We start from the raw sequence: 25,587 nt of genomic DNA, 5'->3' as shown, positions 1-25,587 counted from the left end.
CATCTCCCTGGAGTTACATACAGACACTGTTTACTGTCACATGTTTTTGCACAGTTCTAGCTCATTTTATATCAACGTGACACAGGCTGGAGTTATTTGAGGAGGGAACCAAAACAGAGGAAAATGCATTGATAAGACTGGCTTTAGGCAAGCTCTAGAACACTCTCCTCGGTGATGGATGAGGAGGGCCCAGTCCATTATGAATGGCGCCATCCCTGGGCTGGTAGTCCTGGGCTCCTTAAGAAAGCAGATTGAGCAAGCCAGTAATACAACACTCCACCTCGGCCTCTGCATCAGCCTCCAGGTTCCTGTCCTGTTTTAGCTCCTGTCCTTTAATGATGAATGTGATTTGGAAGGGTAAGGAACCCTTTCTCCCCAAGTTGTTTATCACAGCCATACTCACCAACTATTTCATGCAAATAATGCATCTGTCTTAGTCAGGGTTTTTTTTTTTTTTTAAGATTTATTTATTCATTTATTATATATAAGTACACTGTAGCTGTCTTCAGATACACCAGAAGAGGGCATCGGATCTCTTTACAGATGGTTGTGAGCCACCATGTGGTTGCTGGGAATTGAACTCAGGACCTTTGGAAGAGCAGTCAGGTGCTCTTAACCGCTGAGCCATCTCTCCAGCCCTTAGTCAGGGTTCCTATTCCTGCACAAACATCATGACCAAGAAGCAAGTTGGGGAGGAAAGGGTTTATTCAGCTCACACTTCCACATTGCTGTTCATCACCAAAGGAAGTCAGGACTGGAACTCAAGCAGGTCAGGAAGCAGGAGCTGATGCAGACAGAGGCCATGGAGGGATGTTACTTACTGGCTTGCTTCCCCTGGCTTGCTCAGCGTGCTCTCTTACAGAACACAAGACCACCAGCCCAGGGACTGCACTACCCACAATGGGCTGGGTCCTCCCACCTTGATCACTGGTTGAGAAAATGCCTTACAGCTGGGTCTCATGGAGGCATTTCCTCAACTGAGGCTCCTCTTTCTGTGATAACTCCAGCTAGTGTCACGTTGACACACAAAACCAGCCAGAACAGCATCTAACTACAACAGACTAAATTGTAGGCATGGATGGCTTCAAAAAGCTTCCGCATGTTTAGGAAGGAGATCATCCCAAACCATCCGATACACAGGGAGGTCACCAAGTCAAAGTGCTGCAGCATCTTGGTATTTCTGACTGCTGGTGATTAAAATGCTCATCTGTGGCTAAGGAAACTTGAAGCTGCTCTTAGACATTTCGACAATCAGAAACTAACGCGTTTGCCCTCACGTGTGCATTAATAAAAGGTCCTGGAAAACATGATGTCATTACAACAACATTGTTATAGCCCCTATTCGTCAAATCACAGGAGATGATACCCTAAAATGAAGATCAATTCCACTGTGACTTGGAACCAAAATCATGGGCTACCTACCTTGAACAGATGCATTAAAGCTTCTTAAATGTCCACAGGACCAAGCGCAAGGTCCTGGGTTTGGTCCTCAGCTCCTGGAAAAAAAAATTCAGGAGACTGACAAAATGGCTAAATGGGTTCTCAGCACCTATGTGGTGGTGCACAGTTCTCTGTGACTCCAACACCATACAGTATGCATAAGTACACACATGCACACACATAATACAACATATATGAATTTCCATACCTAATTAATCATGGGGTCTTGTTTTATTTTTTGATGTATGGTTTCTCTATGTAAGAGCAGTTATTGTGTTGGTTGGTGGTGCAGGCCAGTCCCTCTGGTTTTTCAAGATAGGGTTTCCCTGTGTAGTCTTGACTGTTTTGAAACTCACTCTGTAGACCGGGCGAGCCTGAAACTCACAGATCCACCTGCCTCTGCTCAAAGGCATGTACCACCACTGCCTGGCTAATCTTTTGTTTTGTTTAATGTATATAGTTACGTATTTTTAAAATGTAGGGGTACTTGGTCTGCATGTACACCTGCTTGCCAGAAAGAGGGCATCAGATTCCTTTATTGATGGTCCTGAGCCACCACGTGGTTTCTGGTAATCTCAAAAAAAAAAAGAGAGAGAGAGAGAGAGAGAGAGAGAGAGAGAGAGAGAGAGAGAGAGAGAGGAAGAAGAAGGAGGAGGAGGAGGAAGAGGAGGAAGAAGAGGAAGAGGAGGAGGAGGAGGAGGAGAGGAGGGGAGAGGAGAGGAGAGGAGAGAAAAGCCCTGACTGTCCCAGAACTCATTCTGTATGACCAGACTGTCCTGTGCCTGCCTCTGTCTCTCAAGGCCTGAGCCATCACTGCCAGCTACGATGACATCTTTTAAGGTTGTGTTTGATTTTGCTAACAATTCTTCCCGCTATCCCCTTAGAAGCTGATGCCACCAGTTCCTTGCTTGAAATGGGTGATCGTGCTCACGTTAGCAAGGATATCTACCCTATGGTTTAAGAAAAGGGCGTGGGTTTGTCAGATGCACCGGTGTATGCCATTAATCTCAGCATTGGGATGTACAGGCGGACTGGTCTGAGTTCGAAGCCAGCAAGAGGTACATTGTGAGAGCTATTTCAGAACACAGAAAGTAAGGAGGAAAGAAAAAAGTTTCTCGGGGCCTCTTTTAAAACCTGAATTCAATCCTCGAGACTCACTTGCGCGCGTAGGGACTCACACCACTGCGAACCACTTTATGTTTCTGAAAACGAGTACGAAACCTAAAGGCATTCCATATTGTGTACATACGCAGGTGGGTTTTTTTTTCCAGTGTGAGTTCATTTGTGTAGTTGAAGGTAACTAAAAAGGGAGAAAGGGAGACACGTAGATCTGAGAGGACCCAGAGCAGATGGGATCTAAAAAGACATCGCAGCACACCCCCCCCCAAACACACACACAAAGTATAGTCTTTTAAATCATGTATCTAATTTTGTGTAACTATTGCCTGTATTTTAAACATTAACTGCTTCATGTCATGCAAGGGATGTGACGGGACTCCACATACGTGACTTGTAAGAACTTACCGTAGCAGTTGTGTCTTGGGGTACTTCTCTTCATCCTACAGCACTGCCGTCTTCTCACCCCTCAGGAGGCAGGGCTGCTGCGGCTCCCAAGGGCAGAGATGTCTGAAATTTGTTGCCTATACTGCAGAGGCCTGCCTTGGGAATGAGGGCTCCAAGAGCACCTCCGTCCATAAGCACAGCTCTAGCTGGACAGGTTGCTTGGTGATTCAAACACACATGCACGCGCGCGCGCGTGCGCGCGCGCACACACACACACACACACACACACACACACACACACACAAACACACACACACACACAAAGCTTCAAAACAGTAATCCCTAGCACCTCAACATGGAGGCTCAAAGCACCTGTAACTCCAGTTTGAGGAGATCCAATGCCCTCTTCTAGCCTCCTCCGACCTCAGGTATACATATGTAACACAGACCCAGGCAAAAGACCCGTGCATTAAATACATTTTCCAAAAGTTAGAGAGAAAAAAAAAAAGAAGGCCCCCCCTCCCGGAGGGAGCTAGAAGGAAGGGGAAGGAATGAAAGAGAAGGAGGGACAAAGTAGGGTGAGGTAGAACAATACACCTACCTTCAGGCAGCCCCGAGACCTATAGCTTGCCTGGTACGTGACTTTTCACTCAAACTTTATTAAATAGTCCTTGAGATTTCTTCTGGGCTCACATATAATCCCTGAAAAGAAAACCCAGTTCCCTGGGAAGACCAGGAACTCATCGCATAGTCCAGACAGACAGCTCTGAAACCTGGGATCCTTCTCACAAGCTTCCCAAGTAGGATTACATGCCAGTGCCACCACAGCTGGCAATAAGTGATATTCACAGCCAGTCTCAGCCCCGGGGAGGACCGATCGCCAGAGGGAGCGCATGAACTCGGTGGGTGAGACTGTCAGATCAAAATCAAGTATTTATTTTAATCGAACTTGCTTCTGAAAATGCTGCTATTGCATAATTTTTGAGTTGAATCAAGTCATCTTCCCATGTTTTCCAATGCCAGGAGTTCTCTCAATGCATTCTTTTAATGGAGATTTCAAAAATTCGGTGCTTTAGACTACCCTAAAGTGAATTATTCCATGTCTATAAAAGAACTTGAGATAACTGGAAGATTGCTAAGGTTTTTAAAAAATATATATATGAAGGGTTTCCCTCCAAAAGGACCACTACAATGTCTTTGGAGGGCCCCAAGAGAACATAAGGCTCTCCCCATAATGTGCGTGACATTTCTCTTCAGTGTGAGTGCTTCCACATCTCCTCCATGATAAAAAAAAGAAGGTGGAAGACTTCATCCCATCATATGCATCTTTTCTCCAAAGGGCTTTTCTCCAGTGTGTCTGCTTCTACTTCTAAAAGTTATGTCAATTCAAAAACAAACAAAAACAAAAACAAAAAACCCTTCTCTTGCTTAAGATTTGTTCGACCTTTTCCCACACAGCCAGCCATCTGTTTCATGCTCATGTGAGTTGATTTCTCAGAGGTGACAAAGAGAAGACATTCCAACAGTGTTTACAAGAATCCTTGTTAGAGGGGGTTGGGGATTTAGCTCAGTGGTAGAGCGCTTGCCTAGCAAGCGCAAGGCCTTGGGTTCCGTCCCCAGCCCCGAAAAAAAAAAAAAAAAAAAAAGAATCCTTGTTAGTTCTGCTCTGAATTAGTGCACGTCTTTGCAAATACATACTTGCACCTCTCTTGCACATCTTACATTCATAGGGTCTTTCACTGGTGTGGATTTTTTCATGTACTTGAGCCTCAAAAAAGAGACCAAAGGTTTTCCCACATTGTTTATATTCACGGGATTTTGCTGTGTGTGTATGTAGAGCCTCTACGCAGTGTGAATTTTCTCATGTCTTTTACGGTTACCAAAATGAGCAAAGGTCTTCCCACGGTGCTGACACACATAGGGCTTCTCGCCAATGTGAATTCTCTTGTGTCCGTTCAGGGAATCAGAACACGTGAAACCTTCCCCACACTGCTTACAAATATAGGGATTCGCACCACTGTGAGTTACTTTATGTTTCTGAAATTGATTCCAAAATGAGAAGGCGCTCCCACACTGCTTGCATGCATAACGTTTTTCTCCACTGTGAATCTGTTCGTGGATATGAAGGTACTGAGGAGCAGTGAAGGCTTTCCCACACTGCTCACACACGTAGGGCTTCTCTCCAGTGTGAGTTTTCATGCGCCTTCAAAGGCGAGCGGAAGGAGGAAAATGTTTCCCACAGTGATTACAAAAAAAAGTCTTCTCACAGGTTGGAGTTCTCTGGTGCCTGAAATGGTTACCCAACCGAGCAAAGCCTTTCCTACACAGTTCACACACATAGGCCTTCTTAACGCCGTGAACCTTCTGATAACTTGTAAAGGACTGGGATGTGCGAAGCCTTTCCCGCACGGCTGGTGCAGGTAAGATTTTTTTGCAGGGTGATGTTCTTCATTTCCTTGACCAGATCGGAGGAAAAGGTCTTCGCAGTCCTATTTTTAGAGGTTTCTTTTCACTGTGAGCACCTTTGTGCATCTGAAGGGACAGAGGACACATCAAGCTGCTCCCGAACTCCTTATGTTTATTCAACTTATAGTCACAGAACTTCTCCACCAGTTGGCTGCTGCAAAACAAATGAAGAGTTCATGACTAAGATGGTGCTTACCAATGACTGAACAGAGAGATGCTGGGTTCATGCTGGGAAACAGTTTGTAACAGTTCAGACTGCATGCTTTCCAAGTCTACTTGAGGACAGTGGCAGCAGAAACAGTGGGATTGATGTACCATTGGGTCTGATCATTAAGAACATTAAATATTCACACAGCATTTCAACACAAATTTCAATGCACAGTCTTATGCATACTTTGGATATGTAATAATATCAACCCAAATTGTGTTCTTTTTTTGTTATTTTGTTTCTTTGTTCTGTTTTTGTTTGTTTGTCTGAGACAAGGTTTTATTGTGTAGCCCTGGCTGCTTGGAAAATTACTCTATAGACCAGGCTGGCCTCTACTTCACAGAGATCCACCTGCTTCTGTCTTCTTAGAGCTGAGGTGGATGGTATGTACCACGACTACTACCCAGTCAATCTTCTGTTTAAATATATGCATAACCAGGAAGTAAATTGTCAATTAGTCCCAATTAGGACAATTAGGAAATTCTATTTTCTTATCATGATCAATTTGTCTCCATGACTTGTGGATAAATCAATATAACATTGAGTTTCTTCAATGTGTTCATTTACTGTGTTCATGAGTGCACGCGTATACTGCGGTACATGGGAGGTGCTCAGGACAACTTTCAGATGTACTGTTTCCTTCCATGCCAATGAAGCAGGCTTTCTCCAAGAAGTGCTGGGATTATAGATAATGCCCTGTTTTATGTGGGTTTTAAGAACTGAACTCGGGCCATTGTGATTGCATGGACAGCACTATTGCTGGCTGAACAATTTTTTGCTTCCTTTGTTACCATTTTGAAATGTCCTGGTTACTTTTCTGTCAAATAGACACAATGTAGAATCACCTAGGGGAAAAAAAGCAATCTCGGCTGAGAAAATGTGTCTACTAGCTCATCTTTAGGCAAATCTGTGGGGGCATTTTTGCTGTCAATCATCAATGGGAGAGGGACCAGCCACATTTGGTTTTGAAGAAGAACTTATACTTTTTAAACTGCTGAAATTTCTAAAAACAGGTACTGAAGTGGCCTTACCTCAGGAGAGCAACCCACAGAACACAACTTGAGAGACCGCTGCAATGGCAAGAGGTTTAATGATCCACGTACGTGGGGTTGCTCATCCACGCAGGGAGAGGCAACCCCGAACTCAAAAAGCACACAACTTTTACTCTTTACAGAGGGCAGACTTCAGCAATGGGGCTAGCTGGCTCATTCTCATTGGTGGAACATAGGACAAAGGATCTTGTCAGGTATTGGCTGTCCTGCTCAAGGGACTGTTCTTGGCTCAGTTGATCACTTTCCTCATCCAGCCCTACACCTGGTCTTGGAAAGTCACTGGGAAAGGGCTAAGTTGGAAAGTTCCTCAGAAATGGGGAGGAACTGAGTGATCAGGCAGGGTCAGGACGACATCTTGTGGTTGTTCTCGGGATTCACCACAGGAATGGGTAAGGGGGTCTTTCCGAGAACAGTTATTTTTGTTTTGTCTTAACTTTAGCTCAGTCAGAATAGCCTGGTCTTCTGACTCAATATCTTGATCACCAAAACTTTGTCATAACATTAGGCAACCTGACATCAGATATATTTATCAAAACCTTGTTTTTACAATTTTGTTTCTCATATCTATGAAACTATTTCTTCAGTACTTACGTTTTCAATTGTGGTATAGATATTAACAGGACATCTTGGAGACAGATAAAAAGGAATGGTTGTGGTTTATTAGTAATATGTTTATGTATCAGGTTGACAAAGGGTCAGTTGTGCTGATTACTATTTCCTCAGTGTGACAAAACCTAGAGTCATATGAGGGTACTTTTGCCCCCACTAGACTGACTTATAGGAAGCTTTCGAGACTTTCTTAATGAAGATTGATGTGGAAGCATCCAGCCTACAGAGCTGTTCTGTGGATCCTGTTCATGCAGTTATGTAAGAAAGCAAACTGAGCAAACCAGTGGAAGGAAGACAGTAAACAACATTCCTCCGTGGCGTCTGCCTTCAGTTCAAGCCTACAGGTTCCTGCTTGACTTCATGTCCTAATTTCCCTTGATCACCAACTGCAAACTACGAGGTGAAATCAACCTTTCCACTCCAAGCTGCCAACCAAACTAAGACATTCTGTGTGGCATTTTTATATGTGAACTATAACTCATAAACTATAAAATGATCATGTTCTAGTTATCCTCAGTATTGTAATTTGGGGGGAATTTTTCTTTAGATAAAATCGGTTTTATGCTTGATATCAAATGTATCTTTTACTTCCTTTGAAAAATTCTCTTTTACAACAGCTCTCTGGAATCTGGCTTTATCTTGGGAAAGAAATTACCTTAGTTTTTGCCAGAGATTTTCATACTCATTTATAACCTTCCGTGTGTTGGACTTCTTTCCTAAAATGTAGAATCAGAGAAACAGTTAAGAATTATTTATTACCAAAAAAAATTAGGTAGCAGGTAAGTTCATCATGTAAATGAGTCCATCTGACATAGTCACCCCAGTTCCTTTTTCCATATTCCATATACATCAACACTGATTAGTTAGAAACACTTGTCCTTGATGGACTAGAAAAGCCAGTGCCATGTGTACCTATAGGGGCCAGGTTCCTCAGGGTTTCCTGCATCACATCTTTGTACAGCTCCTTCTGGGATGGATCCAGCACAGCCCACTCCTCCTACGTGAACTTCACAGCCACATCCTCAAAGCTCACCGACTCCTGAAAGCACACACACACATTTCCAGGAAAGTGAGCCTCATGGCACCACAGACGTACACAGAATTAATAAGAAGGTGACATGACACTGTTCCACAAGGGTTCAAGTTGTCCTGGTCATCACACTCATACAGACCAAGATGCCGTCCCTCACTCACAAATGCTAAAAGTAAACTGGAGCTTTCTGGGAAAGAAACATCAAAGAAGGACGAGCTCTTGTGCAGATGACTGTGCAGTTCCTCCTTCTGCACTGCATCTAACAACTGTCACCCCAGGTTCTATTGTCTACCACCCACCATGATCAGTATCTGCTGTCCCCAGAACATGTGCGCTTAGAAATGCTGGGCACCCTTGTGTTCTGCTGGTATCTGAGAACTGAAATCTGGAGGGATTCCTTCCCACCAGAGCTGTACAGAGTGAGGTAGATTTCTCAGACAGTTGATGACAACTACACGCTAGGTTTAAAACAACAATATCCTCTTCTCCCTAAGAATCCTAGCAATGATCTCATGGTCATCAGAGGGACGCTATCTGCTTAGAACCCACCGTATTCTCTAGATGAGTCTACATCATTTGGGTGGGTAGACACTTCCTGTACATCCTTTTACAGCCTCGATTTAGAGCCTATTGTGCATAGAGAGTGTGAGCACGCTATCGTGGAAGTCAGCACCTCCTTTTGCAAGTTGGTTCTCTCTTTTTCGCTTAACAGTGGTTTAGAGATCAACTTCAGACCATCAGTGTTGCATAGCACATGCTTTTATCCCCTGAGGTAACTTGGCACGTCTCTAGTTAATACTTCTTACAACCTGTTAGGAACCTGAATACACGGTCTGTGGTTGCACTAAGGGCAGATGTTAGAAAGTCTATAGCCAGGTTCTTTAGTTCACCCTGAGTCGAACAGCAAACAGGACTCATGACAAGCAGTTTTCCTCAGCAGTGTCCCATTTTGCCATCTATTGCTGTGACCTATCACCATGACCAAATGAAACTTGGGCAGGAAAGTGTTTATAAGAATTACAGGTCATAATCAATCACTGAGGGAAGCTAAGGCAGGAATGTGCAGGCAAGAACTGAACCCTAGAATGTGGATGAGCCATGGGTACTGGCTTGCCCACTGGCTTGCTGGGCTATCCTGTTTGTACACACCAACGCCCACGTGTCCTGGAATGTCAACACCCACAATGGAGGAGGCCCTCCTTCATCAATTAGCAATCAAGAAAACGCTCTGAAGACAGGCGCTCAGGCCAAGTTGGTGGAGCCAATTCCTCATCTGAGATTCCCATTTCCCAGGTGTGCCCAGTTGACAATCGAGTCAGTTAACTCACTGGTCCCTCACACCATTTGCATTTGAGAAAGTAGCTGGATCATAAAACAGTTGAAGGAGACACATGTTCCCGGAGCTCTAATGCAGCACATGTCACCGCTATAATTTCTAAAACACCTTAAATTAAAATACTTGATGAACTCTATTAGCTGCAAAGAGCACCTTAATGAGTATCTCCAGCCAGTCTCCTTCAAAGGGCGCTACGCTCCCGGCCAGAAGCCACAGGTAATGTTCAGCAGCAAGTGTTAGGCTCCTTCCCTTGAGTTATTGGTCAGGAGGGTTCCAGAGGCACCTCCCCTCCTCTAAAAATGTGAACCCTAAAAGCTATAGTAACAATCACCCTGGAACATAAGTCCATTGTGCCACTGTACCAAGGTTAGAGGGCTAACAGATTGCATTCGAATTGGATTTGAGCCCCACTCCACAAGAGGAAAACCATGTCTGGTCCCGTAAGTCTGACCCAGAGACGGAGAGGTCACAGGCCTCAGCAGGATACCTATTATTTTACTAAATGGTAATACTTTAAACAACAAAACTACCTTTATACTTGTAAGTACAGCTCTTATCCTCACGAGAAAGTGCAGTGAACATGACCTTCCAGGTTGTCAGTGAACAGAGTAAGTGTATGTAGTGTGCTCAGACACGAATGGCGTATCTACACCATACGTGTCCTTCACTCTCTTTCCCCACGTTCAGGGAACCCTGAACTAGTGATGGCAGAATGACACTACGTCTACTGGGCAGGACAGGACTACATTTATAACACCAGGGCAATGAGTTTGTCTGCAGGAGTTAAGACAGCTACCATTCCAGCATGGATGGTGAGAGGCTGAGAAGCCCCCATCATTATTCCAGGAGCTCTCATCAGTTAATGGCTGCTAGGAGAGGGAGAGTCAGGTTGCTTTAAAAGTATGGCTGTTGGTAGATCAACTGTGCTCCAGTGCACGGCCTTAGAAATGTGCACATAGGAGCAGCAATAGCTGAAGAGCAGATTATCAAAGGAAAAAGATTAGTAGGGGATGGGAGGTGGAGAAGTGAGAGGAGTGGCAGGGGTGTGAATGTGCTCATAGTGTCTGTATGTAGTTAAGTCTTACATGTATGAAATTCTAAAAGCATAGGTGAAAATCATGCCTTTAAAAATAAATAAAGCCAAAACCAATCGTTATTGCATGCTTTTAGACACCAGGGTAGCACCTATGTCCTTGCGTCTAAGTCATTGATCCCATTAAAAGTCAAGTCCCCGGCAGTGCTGAGTTCAGATTAGGATTCATCGAGACTATAAAGAACAATCAAATTAAGAGTCAGCACAAAGACAGGCAAATCGTTGTTCTAAGTAAAAGCTACGAAAGCTTGGAGAGATATCTTTACAGCGGCTGTCTGAACAGAAATACTACTTACATGTGCTTGTGTCTTTATATTGTAAACACGGTACCAAATTTGCTTGTAAGGTGAGTGAGTCCCGCTGGAGAGAAGGCTCAACGGCATCTCCTGCTCCTGTAGAGGACCTCAGTTCAAATCCCAGCACCCACAGTGGGTGGCTAACTACTGGCTGTAACTCAGCACCTCCAAATAACCCAACGCCTCTGGTCTTACATACACATTAAAAAACTAACGATTTTTATTTTATGTACACTGGTGCTTTGCCTGCATGTATGTTTGTGTGAGGGTGTCAGACTCTCTGGAACTGGAGTTATAGACAGTTGTTAGCTGCCACGTGGGTGCTGGGAATTGAACCTGGATCCTCTGCTAGAGTAGCTAAGGCTCTTAACCCCCGAGCCATCTCTCCAAATGGACACTTGACTTTTGACAAAGAATCCAAAACTACATAATGGAAAAATGAAAGCATCTTCAACAAATGGTGCTGGTCTGACTGGATGTCTGCATGTAGAGGGCTGCAAATAGACGCGTATCTATCACGCTGCACACGTCTCAAGTCCTAGTGGGTCAAAGCCTTCAACATATGTTGGGCCCTACCTTGGTGTTTCCCTCCCCCCTCGCTGAGCCTTTTAGCCTGCTATAGCAAGAAATTGTTTACACCCTTGGGAGCTGCTCTTAGCCCCTGATTTGGGGCTGGGATTCTCCATGGCACCCTTCCTCCCCACTGAGCCTTCCTGCTTGTTGTTGTTAAGAAGTTGTTTATGCCCCTGATTGGGCCGGAACTTTCACCACATAGACTTTTCCTGTTTTCCTGGTTGGGGGTTTTTCACCTGCCTTGTTGTTTTCCAAGGCTTTTGCCTTGGGTATATAAGGAGATCTCAGTAAAGCCTTGGGGGCACTCGCTGAAAACCCATGACCTGTGTACTTGATTTATTTCAATCCCGCAGACCTACGCCCGATACTCACACACTGTCGGTGCCCGACATCTGGAGGTCCCACCGAGATCGGGAAAGAGAGGACCAACTGACGGGATCATTCCAAAAGGCCGGCCGGCAAGGAAGCGGAACGTATTGGGGACAAGCGATGACCATGGGGCAAAACTGGGAGTAAGTAGTGCTACAAAGGTTTTGTCTTAGTGATGGGAACTACAAGTTCCTCGTTATTGGTCGTAGATAAGCTTGTAAGTTTACTCAAACAACAAGGTACTGGTATTAAGGTAAAGATAGCCCAAGATCTTGTTAAAACTATAGAACAAGTCAGTCCTTGGTTTATAGCTAGTGGCAGTTTAAATATTCTGGATTGGAAAGGGAGGTTGAGAAATTGGGAGAAAATGGGCCAGGAAAGGCCCCAGTAAGCAGAATTCAGAAGGACCGCAGAAATTGAAAGCGTGTGCAAAGATAAAGATTTGGGGTAGTACTGAGTAAACCTTGTCAAAAGGGACAAGGTAATAATGGTAAAAATTTTTTTGTTTATGTGTTCTCTTAGAGTTATGTTAAAATCTAGAGAAGCAAAGTCAATTCTCATAGATGCTTTTAGTCTTTGGACTCTGACTAGAGACAGTTTACACCCTAGACAAGAGAGAGAATGGGGTTGAGAGAAACAGTCCCCCGGACTCTCCACAGATGCTTTGGCAAAAGAAGGAAATGAGCTTAAGCTTTTTGGAGCTCTCCTGGGAACAGAAGGAGGTGGGAGACGTCTTGCCTCCTTGCTGGCTCCTCTTGCAGAAGTGCTTATTTCTGGTTCTGGGTCCTTTAAGATATCTGGGTCCCTTTGGTTGAACACCATCTAGTTCTTTTCCTCTATGTCTATTGTCTGGCCTTGGTGCACCAAGCTGTCCATGTATGTCAATTTATGTCTGGGCTTTGCTTTTTGTTGCTTGAATGTTTTGTGTTTCATGTTTAAAAAAAAATGGTTAAAATTTTAAATGCTAGTTGATTCACCCGTTGATGTAGTTTTAACTCCTTTCAAGAAAGGAACAAACAAAAAGTTTCAATTGGCTTTTGGAGCCCTGCATCTGTAGTTAGAAGCCTAAGTCTGCTGGGGAAGCTCCCCAGGGGGCTGGCTAAATGTTTACACTAGCCGATCCTAAAGGCTCTAGGAGTTTCACAGCTTCTATGGTAATGGAACTGAATTTTTCTCTTAGAAAAATTTTTGACTGGGATTATTGGACTCAACAGGTGATAAGGTGTTTCTCTTAAAACTATAACTAGAAAAAGTAAAAATGGTGATTGATTTAAATATTAAAGATATGTGTAGCCACTTCATTTTTGTTTTTGATTGGTTTTAAGTGTATAATACCTCTACATTGTCTTGGTTAAAGGTTACTGGCTTTTAAGTTAATGAGTATGGTTAAAAAGTTATAACATTGGTAACATAAAGTTGACTTAAACCTCATAATAGATAGAGTAATTTTAGACAACATGTGGCATGAACCAACCCAGGGAAACAGGTCTTAATTGAATAATATTTTAATATAATTTTATCCTAGAAACCAGACATAAAAATTTAGGGCAATGTCTCTTTGTTGAGGAATTAGAGCCTGCACCATCATCCATTCATACGCAAGAATTGGCAGTCAAACTTTAAAGCATGAGGAATGAACTTGGTGTTTTGGAAAGACTGGATTTTGGAGAACAGATGGTTTCTTGGAGGTTGAGTTTTGTTTTCCAAAGTTATGGTTGTGCTCTGGTGTTAAAGGGAAACTTAAAGATTGTGGTTAAAGATTTCTAGTGTTACATTGGCTACAGTTTACAGTTAGATCACAGACAAGCTCAAGATTCTAACACACATATTTGTAATTAAGAAAAATCAAACAGGTGGAGATTGTTAACAGGATTTACAAAAGGTTGATGAGGCTATAGACACTATTTGTTTACTCAAACGGTAATTTTGAGAAATATATGTAAAATTATTATGGATTTAGGAGATTGTTTTTATGCTGTTTCTTTACATCCTGGTGATTGTAAAGGAAAGCCCATGAAAGTGATACCACTGGAAAGTTTTGCCTTGAATCACTTTTGGCCCTACATTATGTAAAAATTTTCTTTGTCACTGCTTCAATACAAGAAGACTTTGAATTTTTCAGTGTATTATTCATTATATAGACATTTTAATTTTACTACAAGCTTACAATGTGCTTTAAATTTTTGGGAGTAGCTGCTGCTCCAGAAAAGATTCAGTATTTCTTTTCAATATTTGAGACATTGGTCAACTAAGCAGAGAAAAAATTTTCTAAAATCTGTGCCATTTGGGTTGGCACCCCTTTTCCTTTGGTTCTGAATGGGGCTAGGACAGTGTTAAGGGAGGAGATTCTCAATTGTTCTTCCAGGTCCTTTCCTACCAACCAGTTGCTTGGGAACAAGAGGATTTTACATGGATTGTTCGAGTTCCTGGTGTGATCCCCATACCTCTGGATGAAGGCTGATTCCCAGTGGTACTCTACAGGCATAAAAGAGACTTTGGCATTACTGCGACAGTCATTGCTGCCATCGCCATTTCAGCCACTACTGCTACAGTGGCCGGTGTGGCCATATCTCAGTTGACAGTTGTCGTTGGGACTGTGGGACTATGGATACATTCTGGAGAAGTCGCCACAGCATTGGCTGTGCAGAATAGCGTTAATACTCAGATTCAGTTGGTCATTCTTCATCTCAACCAACAAACTGTTCTCAATTGGACTTCCTCTGGGAAACCTATGTTATATCTTGTTCTGACTTTTATCATTTTATGTGTGTAACCCCTGTTAAGGTCCTTAATAGTGGCAAGGCTGTTGGGGATGAATGCTTATCTTGATTGCTCGTTCTTAGCAGCTGCCCTTGGGCTGTTTAAAGTACCAACAGATCCAGTCTCAGGCTGAAACCAAACAGGTTTGGTTTTCATTGGCCAGCAATAATCCATTGGCCCAAATTAGGCTCAGTTTATACAAGTAGTTAGCCGAAGACGGGCAACCTTCTGGGACTATACTCTCCTAAGACAGAAAATCCTGAGGCTGGTGGGATTTTCAGAGACAGGAAAGAGTTTTGGAACCCCAGATTGATCCTAAGACAGGCGCTACTTAAAAAAATAAAAGAGGGGTAATTGTTGGGCCCTACCTTGGTGTTTCCCTCCCCCCTCGCTGAGCCTTTTAGCCTGCTATAGCAAGAAATTGTTTACACCCTTGGGAGCTGCTCTGGGAGCTGCTCTTAGCCCCTGATTTGGGGCTGGGATTCTCCATGGCACCCTTCCTCCCCACTGAGCCTTCCTGCTTGTTGTTGTTAAGAAGTTGTTTATGCCCCTGATTGGGCCGGAACTTTCACCACATAGACTTTTCCTGTTTTCCTGGTTGGGGGTTTTCACCTGCCTTGTTGTTTTCCAAGGCTTTTGCCTTGGGTATATAAGGAGATCTCAGTAAAGCCTTGGGGGCACTCGCTGAAAACCCATGACCTGTGTACTTGATTTATTTCAATCCCGCAGACCTACGCGCGATACTCACACACTGTCGGTGCAGGCACCGACAAACATAAAACCATTAACACTAAATCTAATAGAAGAGAATGTAAGGAGCTGTGTTGAACACATTGGCACAGGAGACAAATTCCTGAATAGAACGCCCATAGCTCAGGCACTAAGACAGACAACTAATAAATGGGACCTCGTGAAACTGAAAAGATTTGCACACCAAGGGGACAAACAGCAGCCGAGAGAATGGGCAAAGGTCTTTCTCTATTGAGAAATCTCTAATGGCCGAGAAGGACTTAAAGAAGTATTCATTATCCTTATTCACCAGGAAAATGCAAACCAGAATGATGTTAAGAACCCACCTTAAAGTGACAGCACAGGCTGGTGAGCGAGGGGAACACTCTCCCGTTGCTGCTGGGAGTGCAACTTTGTACGACCACTTTGGAAACCAATTTGGTGGTTTCTCAGAAAATTGGGGATCATTCTACACCAAGACCCAGCTATACCACTCATGGGCCGGTACTCAAAAGATGCCCCACTATTCCGCAAGGACACCTGCTCAACTGCGTTCAAAGCATCTTTATTCCCAATAACCAGAAACTGGAAACAACCTGTGTGTCTTTCAACTGAAGCATGGATAAAGAAAACGTGGTATATTTGCACAACGGAATACTACTCCCCTAAAATATAAGGGCATTATAAAATCTGCAGGCAAACGAATAGAACTAGAAAATATCAATCCTGAATGAGGTAATCCAGACCTAGAAAGACAGGCATGGTGTGTGCTCACTTATAAGTGGATACTGGCCACAAAGTACAGGACAACCATGCTACAGTCCACAGACCCAAAGAAACGAAGTAATTAAACAGGGCCCAAAGGCGGATGTTTGAATCTCACCCATAAGGAGAATCAAAATAGCTGGATGAAGAGAGGGAACTGGGTACGAGAGGGTGTGAGGAGGGGAACGGGAGGGGATCACGTGTGTAGAGCGGGTGCAGAGAGAGTGAGAATGGAAATCAGTGGGGGCCATCCCTGGGATTAGCTCTACCCCTGGGATGGGGGAGTCTATGGCACTGATCCCAGCTGAGACTCCTAGCAGCAGGGGATATGGGGACTTAAGTGGTCACCTCCCAGGTGGGACTTCCAGTGGAGGGAGGGGGGCATCGGCCCACCAACCTTCACCGGAAGATTTTCCTTGCCTACAAGATGTTCAGGGATAAAGACGGAGCAGAGACTGAGGGAAGGACCACTCAATGACTTCCCGAACTTAAGACCCATCCGGTGGGAGAGAGCCAACCCCTGACACTATTAATGATACTCTGCTATGACTGAAGACAGGAGCTTCATAACTGTCTCCTGAGAGGCTTCATCCAGCAGCATGGAATGCAATGGAAACAGATGCAGAGACCCACAAGTAGCGCTCAGGGAGTTTTGTGGAAGAGGGAGAGGAAGGATTGAGCGAGCTGGAGGGAAAGCCCAGAGGTAAAGAACGCTTGCGCTTGCGGAGTCCCTGTGCTCCAGCTACAGGAAAAATAAATCCGGGTATCAAAACAAAAACAAAAACAAAACCCGCCCCTCCCACTCCCAATCTCGCTCCTAGTCAAACTACAAAAGATAGCTGTAGGAGGCTGGAGAGATGGCTTAGTGTTTTAAGAGAACCGTCTGCTTTTCCAGAGGTCCTGAGTTCAATTCCCAGCAACCACATGGTGGCTCACAACCATCGCTAATGGAATCTGAGGCCCTCTTCTGGTGTGTCTGAAGACAGCTACAGTGTACTTCTATATAATAAATGAATCTTAAAAAAAAAAAGACACCTGTAACTTCCGGAGTGGCTATCGCTGTTTATATATACGACCCTCAGACGTCGTACCCCACCGGCCACGCCCCCACCGCCCGCATTCAATCTTTATTCTGGAAAGATTGAGGCCCCTGGCTGTTCCATTGAGATCCGGTTGCTTCTGCCTTTGCCCCACTCCCACCCCTACCCCCGACTGAGGACCACAGGTGCTTAGGGTAGCTGCGCCCTGAGACACTGCATGAGGTTTGTTGAAATGGGTGTGGGGGGGCGGCAATTATAGGACCAGTGTCCTAACCCTCACCTCACTCCACATACCCTGTTCATGAGCTCATGAGCTCCAATCTGAATCCCAAAATTCCCCATGACCCTCAGCCAATACCGCCCAGACTACAGAGACGCGGGCAGTGAGCACCCAGGAGACAGGAGATGCCACAGCACTGAACGCTCAACAAGGGACCGCGGCTTTTTGCTGGTCCAGCTCCAGCCAGCCGGACCTGGGCGGTAGGATCCAGCGGAGCCAGATGAGAAACAGACTCAGCTGCCTAGAAAAGCCGCGTCCTCACTGCGGTCTCGGTCTGCAGCATACTCCTCCCAACATCCAAGAAGCCGGCCGAACGTACCATTTCCAGCCACGGAGTTTCCTGTAGCCTTCTGCGGCTCCTGCTGTCAGTGAAAATGACTTTGACATCTAGGCCTGTGATCTAGGATCTATGTAAGAACACAAACACGCCTAGTGTGTATGTGGGGGTAGAAAGTGGAGGGCAAGTAAACTAACGGACCCAGGTCTGGCAGCTTCCTGCACCTAAGAAGCACACTCCTCATTGGCCAGCTCCTGCGCTCGAACAATATTCTGATAGGCCAGCAAGTCCTTTGCCTGGAGCTCTATAGACAGGGGGCACACGTTTTTCTAGAGGAAAGTAGCTAGCAAGTTACCCTAGGCCCTAGCTGTCTGGGGGAAAGGTCATTTAAGCATAATTTGTTCTGGCCTCGGCCGGCTTGTAACAATGCACCGTGGGCAACGCCTACTTTTCCCCTCCTCAGAGTGGGATCATAACAAGAGTTTAGAGAATTCCAGACTCAGTAGCCATGGAGATAACTCCAAAGGCTGCCATGAGCAGGCCTGTAGGAGGACATAAGGGGGGAGGGCCTCATTAAAGGAAAACCCATCTGCCCGACCGGCCCACCTCCCCCATTCTCCCCAACCCCATTCCCTCACATCTCACCACCTCACATCCAGCCTGTCCAAGACTTCAGGAAAACTGTCCACCCGTAGAATTCACAAAAAAACAGGCAATCTGATTTACTTTTTACCCTGAAGTTTCAAAAACAAAACAAAAACAGTTTATCCAGAAAAGCAGTTTCTGGGCCTCTTGAAGCCAGAACCTTTCACTCCCTGATCTTCACTGCAAACACATATTTTCAGACTGCGTGGTGTGTTCAGGTTTGGAGGCCTTCGTCTCTCTGACCAATAAAAGTCTGCTATCGCTGTCTTGAGATCAAACTAACTATTCTTTCATTTTCTTTCGCTGGCTTTTTTCTTGTTACACTGGTGTTTTCTTACCTCAGAATTTGGAACGAGGCAGGTGCACAAGGCTTTCTCAACCTCATATTCAACCAATAACATAAACAAACACAAACAGCCAAGAGACGGTGGCACGTGCCTTTAATTTCAGCAGAGGCAGGCAGATCTCTCTGAGTTCAGGGCCAGCCTAATCGAGAGAGAGAGAGAGAGAGAGAGAGAGAGAGAGAGAGAGAGAGAGAGAGAGAGTGTGTCTTAGAACACTCAGAGAAACCCTGTCACAAAAATCCAAAACAAGAATAAAAATGCACACACACACACACACACACACACACACACACAATGACAAACATTCAAGTCATGGAGAAAGTGGTGGGATTTATAGTGGAAAAACTAGCTCAAAATAACAAGATCTGCGTACATAAAATGTAGACTCTTAGTGGTGGTGCAAGCCTTTGTCTCAAGCACTTGTGAGGAAGATGCAGAGAGTTCTGTGAGTTCAAGACCAACTAGATCTACAAGTGGGCCAGCCAGAGATGCATAGTGAGACCTTGTGTTAAAAAATAACAACGATCACAACAAAGTAGACCCTGACTGTTCAGCCTGACCCCGTGGTTTATGATGTCGTAATACGGCCCCAGACCTTATTTGGCCCCCAGACCTAGCACAACGGACTCCATGATGGAAATACCATTCACACCGTAAAACTCAACATGTAGAGAGTACAGTCTACCTAATCCTTTAAAGTCGATACTTCTGGGAAAGTCTTTAAATGTACCAACCTTGCCTTTTAACTTCCTTGGTTCAACTTCTGACTAACTGTTCATGTTGACGGAAGTATGTTAACAAGGACATTTTTTCCAAAACAATGTTTGGGAATTTCTCATCAAGGACCCTGATCGCACTCACTCCCTAGTCTTCAAGTTCCCCACCCCCAACCCTTGTGATCTCCTCCCTCCCCCCCAAAAAAAAAGAAGCAGAAGAAGGAGGAGAAAGAAGAGGAGGAAGAAACCAGGTCCAATTTGGGCTAACTATATATTCACTGGAGCAGGGAAAACCTAGGACATGGTTTTTGTGCATAAAATCTCACCTTGAGAGAGGTTCAGAACTATACTAGGATCCCAAACACCCAATGTAGTTGTGGCCAGCTAATAAAGATTTTTCTATTAGCTAGAACCCATGTACGAGCAGCCTTTGGTGGATACCCCAAAACAATGTCTCCTACAAACATTTACAAATGTCCTTCAGTGAATGACACTTGGCACCTGACCCCAAATGAAAGTGTGGGAGTTTGTTTTGGCCACAGAGGTTCCTCCTCAGGGTTCTGGTTTCTTCCTTCCTGCGACTATCTCTCTGCTACCGAGTTTTAGGACAGAAGCAAGGCCTTGCCATCATGGAGAGAGGTCCTGTCCTGCAGTTCAGAATTCGTCCTCCTCCCTGTGGTGAATGTGGGGATGCACTTTGGAGTAGCAAGAAGATACCTTAGTTGTACTTTTTTCTAAGGGTCTTCTAAGATCCTGCTGACTACGCCAACTGTCGAAAGCAAGAGAGAAGGTAGACACACCTAGTGAGTGTAACAAATGTTATATTTCATTATGTTGAGGGTCATCACACAATGCTCACACTCGAAATTCCTAACTGTGGTCCTAAGCCAGTCTCCCCAAGGCTGCTCACCTGTGCAATATATCTTAGCTGAAGGTCAGGTCCAGGCACTAACAGAAGTCTCTGACTGAGGGTGAGGATCCTGAGGGAGGCTCTCTAGCTGCAGAGGAGATCAAGGTAGTGTCTCTCCAGATGTGCAGAGCAGAACATCGCTCTTGGTCTCTGCTTATGTACTGAGCAGTGGGCGCCATGGGGTTCTAGGACTGTGTCTCATTATCTTGAGTGAGTGATGTCACCGAGTTCTGGTTATCAGGTTCAGCCTTGGGTGTAGTGGGGATACTGACATATCTAGATTTTACATGTCTAAATGAGAATGTTTTTTTAAAGATTTATTTATTTTATAAGAGTACACTGTTGCTGTCATCAGACACACCAGAAGAGGGCATCAGATCTCATTACAGATGGTTGTGAGCCACCATGTGGTTGCTGGAATTTGAACTCAGGACTTCGGGAAGAGCAGTCAGTGCTCTTAACTGCTGAGCCATCTCTCCGGCCCGAGGATTTTTTTTTAAATTATGTTCATTACAAAACAAAACAAAAGAAAGAAAGAAAAGAAAGGAGAAAGAAAGAAAGAAAGAAAGAAAGAAAGAAAGAAAGAAAGGAAGGAAGGAAGAAAGAAGGAAAGATTTAGTAGGGGAAAAAAGAAGATATACCCAGTTCAATCTCAAAACAAAGAGAGCAGACTTTTGAGTTTGAGAGGGTGGTGTTTCCTGGCAGCCACCAGAGACTTCTGGGATATGGGTTTAAGCCAATAGGAAGACATTTTTATCCTGCCAGTGACTCTACTGGCTGTTTGGGATCACAGTGCAACCAGCCCAAAGCCTTTCTCGGGGAGAGCTTAAAACCACAAAAACCACAAAAACCACGTTCTACATTGGCTTGGGTGAACAAGAGCAGTTGCCAGAAGCAGAACTCAAAAAGCCAGAAAGCAAGGTTGACACATTTAGCGACTCTCCCAGAACTGTGGACTTTGATGCATTACGTCGTAGTCTTCCTTGTGGCAGGTGCTGTACGTGCTGAGCTTTGCAGCCTGGGTGACATCACAAAGTCAGTTGTGCTTAGGACTGGGGCCAACTAAGGTATGGGGCCCGTTATCAATGGCACACTGATTTAACCCTGGGGCTCAGTATTCCCAACTTACTGGAGAATGAGCCTTACAGGGTCTGAGAATCAACGTTTGTGGTGGAGAGTAGGGAAGGGGGAGGCCTGGCTTCACCGACACAGAAGAAACTGAGAGATGAGCCAGATTTTGGGGGGTGAGGTGGGGCAGTGTGCAACCTCCAGGCTCCTGGGCACATACTGTAGTTGACTGCTTTCTGGAACTCTGTGGGCAGCATATCTCTACAAACCGGGGGCTAGTCAAATGGTTCTGGTTTGCCGGGTAGGGATTTCCTTTAAACATTCTCATCTAAATTTGGGAATACAGAAACCCTTTCTCCTCAAGACCCACAGCATTGCAAGTTTTCTCTAAGCCTGGCCTTCACAGAAACTGCATTCCAAAACTAAAGCACTATCCGGAAAACACCTCTATCCCATCAGTTACCATTTCAGCCACATCTGTACCCCAGTTTCCTGTGTTCCTACTCCCTGCCCCACCATGATCTACACCTCCACACAAATACTTGAATAGAGACAAAAAAATTTAAAAACAAAGTATCAAAACCAAGAAGAAACAAATCCCCTCCTCATAGCAGACAGGCCCTGTTTCAGTCAGTGTTCTGTTGCTGTGAACAGACAACCACGACCACGGCAACTCTTATAAAGGAAAACATTTACTCGGGGCTGGCTTACACTTCAGAGATTATGGTGGTTTGAGTAGGTTTCATGTTTTAAATGTTTGGCCCATACAGAGTGGCGCTATTAGGAGGCGTGGCTTTCTTGGAGCACCAGTGGCCTTGATGGAAGAAATACGTCACAGTGTAGGTCTGCTTTGAGGTCTCCTACGCTCAAGCGCCACCCAGTGTGGAATCAGAGCCTCCTCCTGGCTGCCTGCAGAGGACAGTCTTTTCCTTGCTGCCTTTGGATCGAGATGTAGAACTCTTGGCTTCTCTAGCACCATGTCTGCCCGCACGTTGCCAGGATTCCTGCCATGATGGTAATGGACTAAACCTCTGAAACTGTCAGCCTTTTGTGTTTCTTTCCACAGTAATAACACCCTAACTGAGACAGATTTGGTCTATTATCATTAAGACAGAAGCATGGTGGAACACAGGCAAACATGGTGGTGGACGTCTAGGCAGCAGGAAGAGAGGCTGACGCTGGACCTGGCTTAAGGTTCTGAAGCCTCAAAGCCCGCCCCCAGTGACAAACTTCTTCCAGCAAGGCCGTACCTCTGCTAATGCCACTCCCTGTGAATCTATGGAGGCCATTTTCATTGAAACCACCAGAGGCCCTAAGAGTTTGGGGGCCGATCCAGTGGTTTGTGATGTCTCACATAAGCAATTAGTGCCTAACTGCTAAGGCTCCTCAGCTCAAATATCTCATGAGAGACAAGCGCCATTGTAGGACCTGCTCCCTCAGGAGAGTGAGCCCCTCCCTTTTGCTCCCTAGTCAAGCAATACTCCACTTAACATGGTCCACGAAGCAAGCCTGGGGAACTCCTCCCACCTCCTATAAAGGATCTATTTCCTCTCACCGACAACGATTTCCCAGTTTTTTTCCTCTGAGCATTTGCCTGCATTGTTCACTGATTTATTGTCTAGAGATCATAATTCGGTTTATTTTTTTTTTCATTTAAAAAAATAGAAGGTAGGAAAAATCTTGAATGTGATGTTATCAGTAGGGACAGTGCTGAAAACGGCATCCAGGAGCAGACGCAGTGAGGTAAGAAAGGCTTTCACTAGAGGTGAAGACACACAGACACATCACTCCACAGAGGGAAAGGAGGCTGCTCAGAGCAGACCTGCTGTGGAAGCAGAAGCCCAGGCTCTCCTTGAAGGCTGGGGTTTAAGGATATGGGGATGTATCCCTCCTTAATTTATGACCTTAGTATGACTACAGACAGGGAGGCTGATAAGACTGTGAGTCTGAGGTAAACACATGCTGGCCTGGCCTTGAATTGTCAGACTCTTCCACAAGGCATGGGGCCCTCAGGCAAGAACAAGAGCTTGCCAGGCCTTTGGGTGTTTGATTGTTTTTCAAGCTGCCAGGCTTTACTCTTGGGTCAGGAGAGTGAAGAAGGAGGCAGCAGGCAGCCATCTTTTAATTTCACCATCTTTATTATGTAGTCATAGCCTGGCTTCCTATCTGTCTCTCTATCAAAAAATCACTGTAACCCCAGTCCCCTAACTCACTCTCTCCCCCTCTCCCTCTCCCCCTCCCCTTTCCCTCTTCCTCCCTCTCTCTCTCTCCCTCTCCCTCTCCCCCTCTCCCCCTCTCCCTCTCCCCTTCCCCTTCTCCCTCTCCCTTCTCCCTATCCCTCTCCCCTCTCCCTCTCCCTCTCCCTTCTCCCCCTCTCCCTTCCCTTCTCCCTTCTCCCTCTCCCCTCTCCCCCCCCTCCCCCTCTCCCCTCCCTCTCCCTGTCCCTCTTCCTCTCTCTTCCTCTCAAATCCTTTGTGTGTTTGTGATGTTTGCATATGATGTATCTGGTGTTAGATCCGGACTGATGGGGTGGGTGACATGAAGCAGGAAGGTGTCTCCAGAAGCAGAACTGTCCTTTAATCAGACAACTGAAAAGCACCGGTCTCTCCTCAGGTGTGGAGGCTGTGTGCACATGGTGGAGGAGCTTGGGGCTTTACAGAGTGAAAAGGAGTGGTGTGGAAGATTCCATCTGCAGGTTAACTCCCCCTCACATCTCAAAGTGGGAGAAATAGATAGAAATAGACACCAGTACGTGTGGCAGGAGATTCCACAGGTGTTATCAGTCAAGTCAACGTTCTTGTTCAGACTTTCACAGTCTCCCTGAGACTCTGGTGCTGGGGGCTAGGGGTATGATGGTAGTTGAAATGGTCTCCACACAGTCCTAGTTGTCCCAGAACTCACCATGCAGACCAAGCTAGCTTTGAACTCACAGAAATCTGCCTGTCTCTGACTGGACAAAAGCAGCTTTTAGGTTTTTAATTTTACAGATGGGAATGTGAAGGGGAAACTTCTGGTTTCTTTGGAAACTCAGTTATGTCGAATGCTGTTTTGCTGGGGCACACTGGGGAACGGATGTTTTGCCATAGCAGACATGTGAAAGATCGAGTGATATTTAGAAGGAATGTAACTATGAACTGCACAGAGAGTGGGAGCTCAGGCATTGGTTTGCTTTGCCCCTCCTCACTATTCTTCACTAACGACAGGCATGTATCGGTTTGTCTTACATTGCATTGCTGAGCTCTGCTTGTGGTGACACCACAGGAAGAAACTTAACTTCTCATGAGCTCCCTGCAGCTTCTTGTTGCTTCTGCAGCCTTGGTCCGGGTTGGCACATCTTATGTTTTCTTCTGGATTGAACTGCCCTTGCTGGTTCATGTGTGGTGACTGCCCAGTGTACTGGACAGCAGTTGCTGGTTCGTGTGTAGAGTCTGCTGAGGAGACTGGACTACAGCTGCTCATTCATATTTGGTGTTTGCTATTGGACTGAGCTGCTGGTATCCTGACAATGAAGATTGGACCTGGACCCGAAGAGCTATTTCTAAATAGGTCTACCTCCCTTGTGAATTAATAATTTTTCTTTTCCATTACTTTTTGTGGGTGGTGAGAAAAGGGGAGGTTGGATGCTTATTAAAGTAGGTTAAGAAAAATTTATGCCTGCAGGAGTGTGGAGCTCCCTTATGATGTCTGTGTGTGCAAGTCAGAGGACAACACTCAGAGTTGATTCTCTTTTTTATACCTTGATTTTTGAAAGGTCTCTCTCTCTCCCTCTCCTCTCCTCCTCCTCCCTCCCCTTTCCCTCTCCTTCCCCTCTCCCTCCCCTTTCCCCTCTCCCCTCCCCTCCCTCCCCTCTCCCTTCTCCTTCCCCCTTCCTCTTTCCCTCCCCTTCTCCTCTCCCCTCTCCTTTCCCCTGCCTCTCTCATCTCCCTTTGCTTTCCTGTTTCTGTGTTTCTGCTGGCCTACACATTCAAGATGAGTCTCCTGCCTGAGCCTCTTTCTCACCATGGGAGTGCTGGGATTACGGCTATGCATAGGCATCCAACTTTTTCATGTGGTCTCCTGTGTCCTGGGCACCTTC

General features: G+C 45.3%; 1 protein-coding gene and 2 pseudogenes across 1 annotated transcript in view; all 3 read right to left on the bottom strand.

Annotated features, from left to right (window-relative positions):
* The window catches only part of LOC116906684 (zinc finger protein 878-like), a 33,945-nt gene extending 15,910 nt beyond the window's left edge, over nucleotides 1-18,035 (bottom strand). Inside the window, exon 1 of the mRNA XM_032909493.1 lies at nucleotides 17,872-18,035. Coding sequence (XP_032765384.1) covers nucleotides 17,872-17,874 — 3 coding nt within the window. The 5' untranslated portion in view covers nucleotides 17,875-18,035. The remainder of the gene's footprint in view (nucleotides 1-17,871) is intronic.
* On the bottom strand, nucleotides 4,653-6,552 carry LOC116885548 (annotated as a pseudogene).
* Nucleotides 7,930-17,614, bottom strand: LOC116885537 (annotated as a pseudogene).
* Nucleotides 18,036-25,587: the final 7,552 nt, after the last annotated feature.

Source organism: Rattus rattus, chromosome 1 (genome assembly GCF_011064425.1).
Source record: "Rattus rattus isolate New Zealand chromosome 1, Rrattus_CSIRO_v1, whole genome shotgun sequence".
NCBI lineage: Eukaryota > Metazoa > Chordata > Mammalia > Rodentia > Muridae > Rattus > Rattus rattus.
The sequence above is the reverse complement of the archived record's forward strand: the minus strand, read 5'-3'. Positions and strand labels throughout refer to the sequence as shown.